Source organism: Punctularia strigosozonata (assembly GCF_000264995.1).
Source record: "Punctularia strigosozonata HHB-11173 SS5 unplaced genomic scaffold PUNSTscaffold_5, whole genome shotgun sequence".
NCBI lineage: Eukaryota > Fungi > Basidiomycota > Agaricomycetes > Corticiales > Punctulariaceae > Punctularia > Punctularia strigosozonata.
The window spans coordinates 2,185,004-2,195,646 of record NW_006767437.1 but is presented as its reverse complement, the minus strand read 5'-3'; the positions used below and the strand labels follow the sequence as shown (position 1 = coordinate 2,195,646).

Genomic DNA, 10,643 nt, shown 5'->3' with positions numbered 1-10,643 from the left:
TCCAGGACATACGATATAGGAAATAGGATACGATAAAGCGACAAGACGCTTTTGAGTGTTGACTTAGGCAATAGATCTAAGTATCACTCCAGGACATACGACATAGGAATTAGGAAGATATTTGAGTGTTGACTTAGGCAATAGATCTAAGTATCACTCCAGGACATACGACATAGGAATTAGGATACGCCGAAGCGACAAGACGCTTCCAGAAGATAGGAAATAGGATACATTGAAGCGACAAGACGCTTCCAGAAGACCGACGACATACTCAGTAACTTCCCTATAAGCGTGGGAACGGATTTCCAGTACAGACAAAAGGACAGAGCGTAGTTCTCTGTTTAAGTAAATACATTCAAGCGGCCCATTTCTTTCTCCTGATTCAACTAGGTCATCCCCGACTTAGATAGACCGGGACCCTAGGCAACTGTGTGACTATATACTAGCACTACAGTTCGCGCGACAACGTAGGTGGTGTTGTACCCACAGGAAAACGTGCCGTCCCGCCAGGTCCGCATTGAATGATTCCCTGCCATCCATGGAGTTCCTTATACGCCGATGAGAACCATGAAGAGGACGAAGAACGTCAATACGACGTGGATGGTCAGGGCCAGAACTATACGTTGATAAAAACCGGAGAGAGGACGGAAGAAACGACGATGCGGCGGGGTTGGTCAGGACGAAGAGGCGAGTGGACATCCCAGACCCGGTGGGAAGGATTCCAAACTCCGATGTAGCGAGAGTCGTAGCAGAATCGGATTATGGGTCGAATCGAGTGTAGCGGCTCTGGAGCCGCTACACTCGGTTCGACCATAATCCGCGACCATAATCGACTTTCGAATCCACTCCGTAATCTGTCCCATAATCGCCAACTTTGAGGCCCCCTAATTGTTTGTCTCTGTTAAGACTTTCGTAAAAAAAAATCCTGCCATAAAAATCTTGAACCAGTCTGTCAACCAAGCAACTACGATCTGGGCTGTTCCTCTCCGGGGCCCTCGATGGTTCGATCCTTTTGTCGACGAAATATTCTGACCTTGGTTTGTTGCTCCGAACAGATGTCGTCAAGATCATTCCGGCCTGCGGCGCCCTCAGACGTGCTTTTGTCGGCAAATATTCCTACGTAAGGCCCCTTTCAGGGCCCAAAATGTCGTCGGAATATTCTAACATTAACCCCGTATTAACGGGGTCCTAATAGAGACGTTTCGTTCCAATAATTATTGGGAAACCCAATACTTTCCCACCCGCAAACTCCCTAAGCTCTGGCCCGGATCTCAATACCGGATCGCAATAATTATTGGAAAACGAAACCGGCGTGTCGGCTGTAAAACAGCTCACGGGGGCCGTGGATTCACTGTGTGCGCCAAGCCGTGCGTATTGACGTGCGGTGCGGCAACCGGTTGTTCCGCTATTGGGACCGCGCCGGAAATATACCTACCTACCTACCTGGCCGGATGGCGTCTCGGCCGCGGCCGGGAGGAACGCGGTGCCACGCTCAGCGCTGAATCGCGACATCGCGCAATCTTAACGAACGCAAGACCAATCGACGTCGTCAACGCCGTGATACTCGACGCGACCCATGCTGACCTACCGCCGATCGGCACTGACCTATCACCAACCCATCATGGTCTCGGTCGAGCAAGTCGCTCTGTCAGCCGCGCCATCTGGTGCTAGAATAGACACCATGCATACCAGGATTTAATACCTCGAGCTCGGAATGTGCTTTCGACAGACCACACATGGCCCCGACCGAACAGAAAGCTCTATTTCTCCTCGCCAAGGGCGGCGACTTCTCCGTTCAAACCACCTCAGTGCCTACTGTCGGCCCCGGCAAGGTCCTAGCTAGGATCGAGTCTGCCGCCTTGAACCCGGTCGACTACAAGATCAAGGATTGGGCATTGCCCTTCATCTCATATCCTGGAATCCTCGGCACTGACGGAGCTGGCGTGGTGGTGGAAGTCGGTGAGGGTGTTACAAACCTCAAGAAGGGAGACAAGATGTATGTTTTTCCATACCTTCACCGCCTTCGAATCTCCGTGCTAAAGTTAGATCACTTCAGCTTGTGGCAGGGCTCGTTCACGAACGACGGGGCGACCTTTCAACAATATGGCACATTGAGGGCTGACCTTGCCGCCAAGATACCGAACAACATCAGCCTCGATGAAGCTGCCTCTCTCCCCGTTACGCTCGCTACTGCATTTCTTGGATTGTATCAGGCGGGCAAGGACGGGCAGGGCGGTGGTGCGGCTCTCGCTCCCTTTTACACCTCCCCCAACGCCTACGCTGGTCAACCTTTCGTTCTCTTAGGAGGTGCCACCTCTGTCGGCCAATACGGTAAGGATTGTCTGCCCATTGCATCGCAGTGACTCCTCACCTCTGGCTGTAGCCATACAACTCGCCCGTTTGTCGGGCTTCTCCCCCATCATTACGACGGCCTCCGTGAAGCACGCGGACTACCTCAAATCTTTGGGCGCTACCCATGTCTTATCTCGCGACCTGCCCGCGGACGCCATCAGCACTGAGATTAGCAAAATCACCTCGCAGCCCATCAAATACGTGTATGATACTGTCAGCCTCGCAGACACGCAGAAGACCGGTTGGTCCCTGCTTGCGTCCGGCGGTACGCTTATCATTACGCTGCCGGTTGCTGAGGGCATCGTCCGGGGGCAGGACGGCAAGTCGGTTGCGCACGTGGGAGGTAACGTCAACTCCCCTGGCCAGGACGTACTCGGCCGCGAGCTTTACGCGCGTCTGACCCAGCTCCTGGAGAGCGGCTCGATCAAGGTAAGCTGATCCTGTAGCTGCGGCTTCCCACAGACTAATATTTTTGTTGCCTAGCCTAATTATGTGCAGGTTGTGCCTAACGGTCTGGCGGGGATCCCCGATGGGTTGGACCTGTTGCGTAAGGGAAAGGTTAGCGGCACCAAACTGGTTGCGCATCCCCAAGAAACCACATGAGCATCGGTCTCATTCCTTCTCAATGCCTGCTCTCGCATTTGCTCTCGCCTCGAGGACGTATACCGGGATATGTATACTAAGCTTGCAACGCCAACGTGAGTAGCGTACAAGCCGCTGTAAACATTTTTACCATCTTTGTTATCCATGCCCTAAAAGAAGGGGTTATATCAGTCCGACCGGTGCTTTGTTCTGTTGCGTTAATGCGCTCGCTGAACGTCGCCAGGCTGAAATAGGAGAAGAAGTGTAATGCTATGGATGATTGACCAGGGCGGCCGCCGGCCGCGCGATCAGGGTTGTCCACGGATATCCGTGGATAAGCCTCTCTCTGACTGTGGGAAATTACTTGTATTGCGACAAAGTGACGCGAGTCAATCTAGAAGCACGGTCAGAAAACGCCGATCCACGTATATCCGTGGACAACCCTGCCACGACGTCGTTGTCTTTTCACTCTCAGACTCCAATACGCCTTCGTTGTGATTTGAAAGCTGAAGCGCTGACCAAGTGTTACTCATCACATAGCAGCCAGCTTTGTCATGGCATAGCAGTCGCCCCTTGACTGGAGATCCCGGTACTTATATCCCCACCCCATCCCCGAACCGGTCCTTTCAACTTCACAATATCCGATCATGCCCCCTACAGAACAGAAGGCCCTCTTTCTCCTCACCCCGGGCGGCGAGTTCGCTGTCAGAAGCAGGTCCGTCCCATCTCCTGGGGCTGGCGAGATATTGGCTAGGGTGGACGCCACGGCGCTGAACCCGGTCGACTGGAAGATCCATCGGCATGCCCCGGACATCATTCAGTATCCCGGTATTCTTGGAACAGATGGGGCTGGCGTTGTCGAGGAGGTTGGCGAGGGTGTCACTCATCTCCAAAAGGGCGATAGGATGTGTGTTTATTCACGTTATGTCCATCGTGTTCCCGAATTCACGCGAACATCGCAGCTTGTGGCAGGGGATGTTCACGAACGATAGGGCAACGTTTCAGCAGTACACTCTGGCGACCGCCTACCACGTCGCCAAGCTTCCTGACAGCGTCAGTGTCGATGAGGCGGCGTCAGTTCCGCTCGGCCTCGCAACGGCCTTCTTGGGCTTGTACAACGAGAAGAAGGATGGTCAGGGCGGCGGCGCCGGCCTGATCCCGTACTACAAATCCACGAAGGCCCATGAAGGCTCTCCGATTGTCGTGCTCGGAGGTGCCACATCTGTCGGTCAATACGGTGAGACATTTGCTGTGTCCTTGCGGTTAACCTTTGCTCATGAACGCTCTACTTGAAGCTATACAGTTCGCTCGATTGTCAGGCTTCTCCCCGATTATCGCGACAGCCTCCGTCAAACACACAGAGTTTCTCAAATCACTAGGCGCAACACACGTTCTTTCGCGCACTCTACCTGATGATGCTCTGATCGCCGAGATTCGTAGCATTACCTCTCAGCCCGTTGAGGTTGTGTACGACGCGGTCAGTCACGCAAGTACACAAAAGCCCGGCTGGTCTCTCCTCGCGCCTGGTGGTCAGCTCGTCCTCGTGCTGCCGCCTGCTGAGGGTATCGTGAGCGGTCAGGATGGGAAGGGTGTAGTGAATGTGGTTGGGAACGTTGGATACCCTGGCCAGGTAGAGATTGGAAGAGAGCTTTATGCGACGTTGAGTCAGCTACTCGCAGATGGCTCAATCAAGGTGAGCTATTTCAATCAGTTCCGTTACTGGTCGAGTCTGACGCAGACCCCTGTAGCCGAACCGCGTGCAATTGCTACCTGAAGGACTCGCGGGTATTCCCCACGGCTTGGACCTGATGCGTCAGGAGCAAGTCAGCGGCAACAAGCTCGTTGTTCGTCCTCAGGAGACTGCATGAACATCCAATCATCATGCCCTCCATCCTTGACAGCTCGGCGTTCGTTTTTCTGTAGTAATGCGTGGATGCGTGTGTATGGGGTGTCGAACCTGACAGACATCTTCAACGCACGTGCTCGAGCTCCAACGATGAAGCATATCCCTATGGGGCTTGGGCACACGACCTGAGTCCGCGTCGCTTTTCATGAGTTCATAATTATAACTTGCGCAACACGGCAAAGCTTCCTGGCGGCACCGAAGCTTGTTGACACGAATTCTTGCTCGAGCTGAATAGTCCTTCGTCCTACGTGTATTCATTCTGTACTGAAGGCGATGCGGATACCTGACCATTATACTAGCTTGGGCAATCACTGCACGCAAGCCTACGATGCTAACAGCATTATCGCTAACGTCCAACATCAGTACATGGAGCAAATTACTTATGATCGGATTGTGTGGCGCTGCGTATATGTAGCATGCTGTGCTGGCGCCTACTCGTTATTTAGAGTCGTTCACCAAGCCTTCCAATGCCGGTCAGCCAAGCAACCCTCGCATTCAACGTGCCTTGAAGGAGATATATCTGTGTCCGGTGGTTCGCATGTCCTTCCGTACACCCACTTGCTACCCACTCGCTACCCACTCGCTACCCACTCGCTACCCACCTCGAAGGAAGCCCCTATGCCACGACGGGAGCCCATTGAGGCACGGTCAACTGCGAATCCCGCCTCCAATTGAAGAGAGTACCCATACCTCTAAGGGGTACCCACATACCCCGGGCTTGGGATCTGATAGAGCACTCGATCGCTCGAAATATGAAGACGATCCTCAAATACCCAATGCAATCTAGCCAGTGCACCAAACCTTCGCGCTTTCCTTTCCATCCATCGCATTATCTCGTATAATGGCGCCTACAGAACAGAAGGGTCTCTTCCTCATGATCAAGGGCGGCGAATTCGCCGTTCAAACTGCGCCGGTCCCTACCCCCGGTGCCGGCGAGATCCTCGCGAGGATCGACGCCGTCGCTCTCAACCCTGTTGACTGGATGATTAAGTACATGTTGCATGACTGGATAAAATATCCTGGGTTGCTCGGCTTCGATGGCGCTGGCGTGGTCGAAGAACTCGGCGAAGGTGTCACCCATTTCAAGAAGGGAGACAAAATGCATGTAGGCACAGCCCGTGTTAATGAGCGCCAGCTGAAACGCACTCTGCTCTTTCCCCCAGATTATTTCCGGGATCGGTACAGAAGGGACGCGGGACCTTCCAGCAGTACTCCCTTGTTACCGCCGAGTTCGCGGCGAAGATACCCGACGACGTTAGCGTCGACGAGGCCGCATCGATTCCGCTCACGCTCGCGGTGCCTTGGATGGGCTTCTTCGCGAAGAAGAAGGAGTCCGGCGTCGGCGGAGGCGCGGAGTTGACGCCATTCTGGACTTCACCGCGCCCATACCACGGTCACCCCATCGTCGTCATTGGAGGCGGTACTTCCGTCGGCCAGTTTGGTCAGGCCGCCTTCACGTGTCCGTGAGGACGCCGCGCTAATGCCTTCTTCGTAGCCATCCAACTCGCCAAGCTCTCCGGATTCTCTCCGATCATAACCACTGCCTCCCTGAAGCACACGCCGTTCTTGACATTCTTAGGTGCTACGCACGTCCTGTCCAGGGATCTGCCCACCGAGGCTCTCGCCGTCGAGATTGCCAAGATCACCTCCACGCCGTTGAAGGTAGTGTTTGCCGCCGCTATGTCCGCCGAGACGCAGACAATGGGCTACGGCCTGCTTGCTCCGGGAGGCCAACTTTTATCCGGACCGAAAGCGCCTGGTCTCGACTTGCCTCCTAATCAAGATGGCAAGAGTGTCGTGCAGATTTTCGGAAGCGTTTACTTCCCTGGCCAAGAGGATCTCGGGCGGGAGATGTACTATCGCTTGACACAGTTGCTCGCGGATGGTTCCATCAAGGTATGGCCGATTGTGCTTCATCGTATGGGCAATGCTGGTTACATCTTCTTCGCAGCCCAACCGAATACAAGTCCTCCCCAATGGTCTGCGCGGCATCCCTGAAGGATTGGAACAGCTGCGCGAGGGCAAGATCAGCGGTACCAAGCTAATCGCCCACCCTCAAGAGACAGCGTAACTCATGAACCAGCTTCGATTTACATGAGATCAGAGTAACATAACACGATAATAAAATGAATTTATGCCGCATCCTTCAACGTTGCCCTCGTAGGAATCAAGCGTTGTGCATGGTTGCAGCTCTCAATGCGGGAAGTTATTGCTTGTCCTCCGCATCCAGCCCCTCCTCGTAAGGAAAGAAGGACGGTATCGTGTCCTCGTAGTGCCTGCGCATCGCAGCGGCGTGCGTATCGCTGAGAGAGGTGGTGCTACATTGCAAAGGCTTCCCCCCGTCAGTGGTAGATGTATGAGCACCAATGATGCTCTCACGGCGGGCCTGCTCCTACGCCTGAACATCGTAAAACTGCAGTCGGTAAGCTTAGAACAAGTCGAGGCAAATTGAAGGAATCACCGATGACATCACCGCCAGTGACACATACGATCAGTAACATCGGTAAGGCGACATACCAACCCACTTTTCCTCAAAGGTCTGGTTCATTTGTAATGATACAGCTTTAATACGTGACAGTTTCTTGATGAAGGCTGCTTCAAACCGAAAGTGCATTTCGCCACCTTTGCCCGCCCACCTCGCCAAGCACCCTCTCAGCTTCTGTTTGTTCCAAGTTTAGGATCACCCTTCGTTCGTCCTGAGCTTTCCGTGCTGCCGAAAGGCCTTCTTCTACCAGCATGGCGCGAGCGGCTACTAGAGATTCTAGCACCATGGTCAATTCCGACGGTGTTGGTTTGCGCGTGGGGTCGGTATCAGAGGTCAGGGTTGAAACGTATATCAGATGTTGATATTGAATCTACGGTGGAGGGAATGACTGGTCAGCATTCACAGAAATGTGATTAAATTTGGCACACTCACGTCGCCCCACTTGACTTCTTCGACACCTTCCCTCCTGATGCACTTCAGGATCGCTGCAAGCATCATCCTTTCGTGCAGGCTACAGTCCCTAATATAGGCTGCGGTCGGGCTGTTCTGCATCACTTTGATGACCTCCTTGACATCCTCGGTTTTTGCAGTCTTCTTTTTCGCCTGCACCAGCTCGACCGCTCGTCGGCAGATATCTAGCACTCGACGGGCGTCGCCACTGACGGATGAAACCTTCATCGCAGCGAACCGGATACCATCAGCAGAGATAACGTCCTGGTTTGGCGAGTCCGTGAGGCCCTGCAGACTCTCCTTCACACCGGCCAACCGCGACTGGACTATCTCGACCAGTTGAGGCGTCGTGTACGGCTGGAAATTGATTCGTGTCATGCCTGTGGTCCGATGTGAATTTCTGTACCATAACGCGAGGAATCAACATACCTAGTCGGCTCCGCACCCGGCCTGTCATCACCCTTTCTGGCAGGTCCATAGTGTTTGCAACCGCGATAACAACAAGTTTCGAATCGGCGATCGTTGGCCAGTTAAAGAAGTTGTATACGACGTCCTGCTTCGCTGTCACCAACTGGTCGAGTTCGTCCATCAACACCACACTGTAGAACAATCAACGCGCTGGAAATGGCAGAGCCGCATATACGAACCATGCGTGACCCCCGGGACCACGAACTCCACTTCCGAAATGTTTGGAAAGTTGTTTCAGCGCCTCCTTCGACGATATCTTCAGGTGTCCTGAGATGATGTGTATTAACCTGTTGCTCCGGCGAGGTTGGCGAAGCAGATGTGCGTGCCTTCTGATAAATCGTGTCCGGAAACCGCCTCCCACAACAGACCGTATGCAGCAGACGGTTCGGGTATTTTGAGCCCGTTGATCTCGACATACGTAAACGGGTTCGTTTCCTGCCCGCCGTGATCAGCGTGAGCTCCTTTCGTTCGGTTCTCCCAGTAGACTCACGTTATCCTCCGCCATCCTTTTCAGTTCCCTGACCACTGCATGCACAGTCGCCGTCTTCCCTGTACCAGGTACGCCGCTGATGTACACGCAACCTCCGCTTCCCTCCTCGAGGAGTTCCTCTACTGATCTGAGCACGCGCGCAAACTCCGTATCACGGCATGGAAGCTCGTCTGGACGTGCGGCAACATGTAAGACGTGTTGAGCACGCAAATAAGGATCCGGAGGAAGCTTCGACAAATGAGTGGCGTATGACCCTGCAACACCCCAGAGTTCAAAGAAGGCGAATACTGAAGATTGGACAACACACCTCCAGTGATTCGAGATGGTGCTGCGACTCGAAGCTCTTGCTTCGTCCTCCCCCTTGCTCGTGCCTTCGACCGTGGAGTAGGCGCCGCGAGTTTGCGTCGCTTTCGAGGAGTAGCCGCTGGTTTCTGACGCCTACGTTTCCGCTGAGAGGGAGTACGCGGTTCACCTTCATCGAGAATCTCTTCAATTTCCGCCTCCTCGTCGTCGGCTTCGCTCTCCTCTTCGCCTTCGTCCGCTGTCACATCCGACAAGGTCGAATCTGTCTCGTATTCATCCTCGCTGCTGCCATCACTATCACTCTTTTCTCCCTCATCCTCCGCTGTAGCGCGAGTCGTTCGCTTCCCCTTCGCAGCCTCGCTCGCCTTCCCTTTCTGTGACTTCGCGGACTGATCGCTCCTTCTCCTCACCACCTCCTTCACCACCACCTTCCAATGGGCCCCGAACACTATCTTTTCAGCCTCTTCTCCAGCCAATTTCTGCTTCAGCGATGCATATTGCTCCAGAGCTGTTTGTCTGTGGCGCTCCCAGTTTAAGTCATAGAATAGTCCCTTGCGCGAGTCCACGGCGAGAGCACAGTAGAAGCGCTCTTTCCCCCCGTCTTCGTCGAATTCATCCTCATCATCTGAAACATGTTTCCGGTTCTTGTTCAGTTTACGTCCTTTCGACGGGGACGCGATCGAGGTCGAAGTTGACGTGCGCGAGCGTTTGGATGGCCTGACGGATGGCGAGGGAGATCTGGAGGGTGCCTCTGAGGATGCACGGGAAGAAGAGGAAGGATGAGCTCGCGAGGAACTGGTGATAGTGCAGTGGTCGATAATGTGTTGCGGTGTTATGACAGCACTGCTCTCCAACGAAAGGTAGATTTCGTCCTGATTGGTAGAAGCAATTCAGTGAAATAAAGTTAGAAAGTTCATATACTTACTTCTCGGTGATCCCTTCGCGCACGCACGCTGGCTAATTCTGTTGGCCGAAGGAACCAATGTACGCGCACACGCATCGTAGCCTGTTCATCTACGTCCTCCTCTCCATGCCATATGACTCTCCACATTGACACAATCACGCCGATGCTTGGCTTGCGAATAGTGGGGTATATACTGGGGGTGTCCACGAGGATGGTGTCGCCCACTGCGAACCTCTGCGTGATCTCCGGTGCCTTTGCCGCACCCTTGCTCTTGCCTCTGGAGGTTTCCAAGCGTTCTAGAGAGTCGTAGTATGTGTTTGTAGGGGTCACATCCTCTTCAAGTCCCTGAAGGGTCTCTTCATCGTATAGGTCGTCAAGGGTGGTTGGTCGTTCAAGGATGGCGTCGCTGGTCCACGCGAACTTGGTGCTCTTTCCTGCGAGCGACACAGCTTTGGACGGCGTAACGGCTACAACGGGTTGGAATCGCCTCGAGCGGCGCGTCGGCGTCGTTGGCAGTAGCTCTCTGGCCATGGTATACACTGACACTGTCCAGACGAGAGTAAGGTCATTCTCAGCCACCGACGCGTTTCAGGTCATGTGCTCATTGATTTCAATAGCAATAAAGTCGAACATCCACAAGCTTAAGCTCACAATCAGACTGTTCATTACCCAGACTAGCCTGCAACCGTCGTTCGGGGCATGC

At 53.8% G+C, this 10,643-nt stretch overlaps 4 protein-coding genes across 4 annotated transcripts; 3 read left to right on the top strand and 1 right to left on the bottom strand.

Moving 5' to 3' along the window:
• The first annotated feature begins 1,650 nt into the window (after positions 1-1,650).
• On the top strand, positions 1,651-3,126 carry PUNSTDRAFT_102122 (GroES-like protein). The gene is made up of 4 exons (XM_007383306.1): positions 1,651-1,996; positions 2,057-2,331; positions 2,384-2,781; positions 2,836-3,126. Exons 1-4 carry the CDS (start codon positions 1,737-1,739, stop codon positions 2,953-2,955), a joined length of 1,053 nt encoding a protein of 350 aa, XP_007383368.1. The 5' UTR covers positions 1,651-1,736; the 3' UTR covers positions 2,956-3,126.
• Positions 3,127-3,421: 295 nt separating this feature from the next.
• On the top strand, positions 3,422-5,163 carry PUNSTDRAFT_143428 (GroES-like protein). The gene is made up of 4 exons (XM_007383305.1): positions 3,422-3,841; positions 3,897-4,171; positions 4,230-4,627; positions 4,683-5,163. The coding sequence occupies exons 1-4, from the start codon at positions 3,582-3,584 to the stop codon at positions 4,800-4,802; spliced, it is 1,053 nt and encodes a 350-aa protein (XP_007383367.1). The 5' UTR covers positions 3,422-3,581; the 3' UTR covers positions 4,803-5,163.
• A 657-nt stretch (positions 5,164-5,820) lies between these two features.
• Positions 5,821-6,977, top strand: PUNSTDRAFT_52187 (GroES-like protein; the record flags this gene model as incomplete). Its single annotated transcript, XM_007383304.1, has 4 exons — positions 5,821-5,941; positions 6,004-6,281; positions 6,336-6,736; positions 6,792-6,977. Coding segments are annotated over 4 exons (920 nt in total), but the record flags the coding sequence as incomplete, so codon positions are not given.
• A 460-nt stretch (positions 6,978-7,437) lies between these two features.
• On the bottom strand, positions 7,438-10,471 carry PUNSTDRAFT_113356 (P-loop containing nucleoside triphosphate hydrolase protein; the record flags this gene model as incomplete). The annotated part of the gene is made up of 9 exons (XM_007383303.1): positions 7,438-7,695; positions 7,758-8,155; positions 8,205-8,374; positions 8,423-8,510; positions 8,531-8,678; positions 8,734-8,987; positions 9,041-9,416; positions 9,450-9,908; positions 9,962-10,471. 9 exons carry the CDS (start codon positions 10,469-10,471, stop codon positions 7,438-7,440), a joined length of 2,661 nt encoding a protein of 886 aa, XP_007383365.1.
• Positions 10,472-10,643: the final 172 nt, after the last annotated feature.

What these genes read in the sequence shown, in the direction of transcription:
- PUNSTDRAFT_102122 (XM_007383306.1), top strand. Translation starts at nt 1,737, where the DNA reads ATGGCCCCGACCGAACAGAAAGCTCTATTTCTCCTCGCCAAGGGCGGC. An exon ending in CTCAAGAAGGGAGACAAGAT is followed by an intron (nt 1,997 to 2,056) that starts GTATGTTTTTCC and finishes AGATCACTTCAG; the next exon opens with CTTGTGGCAGGGCTCGTTCA. An exon ending in CACCTCTGTCGGCCAATACG is followed by an intron (nt 2,332 to 2,383) that starts GTAAGGATTGTC and finishes CTCTGGCTGTAG; the next exon opens with CCATACAACTCGCCCGTTTG.
- PUNSTDRAFT_143428 (XM_007383305.1), top strand. Translation starts at nt 3,582, where the DNA reads ATGCCCCCTACAGAACAGAAGGCCCTCTTTCTCCTCACCCCGGGCGGC. An exon ending in CTCCAAAAGGGCGATAGGAT is followed by an intron (nt 3,842 to 3,896) that starts GTGTGTTTATTC and finishes CGAACATCGCAG; the next exon opens with CTTGTGGCAGGGGATGTTCA. An exon ending in TCGCAGATGGCTCAATCAAG is followed by an intron (nt 4,628 to 4,682) that starts GTGAGCTATTTC and finishes AGACCCCTGTAG; the next exon opens with CCGAACCGCGTGCAATTGCT.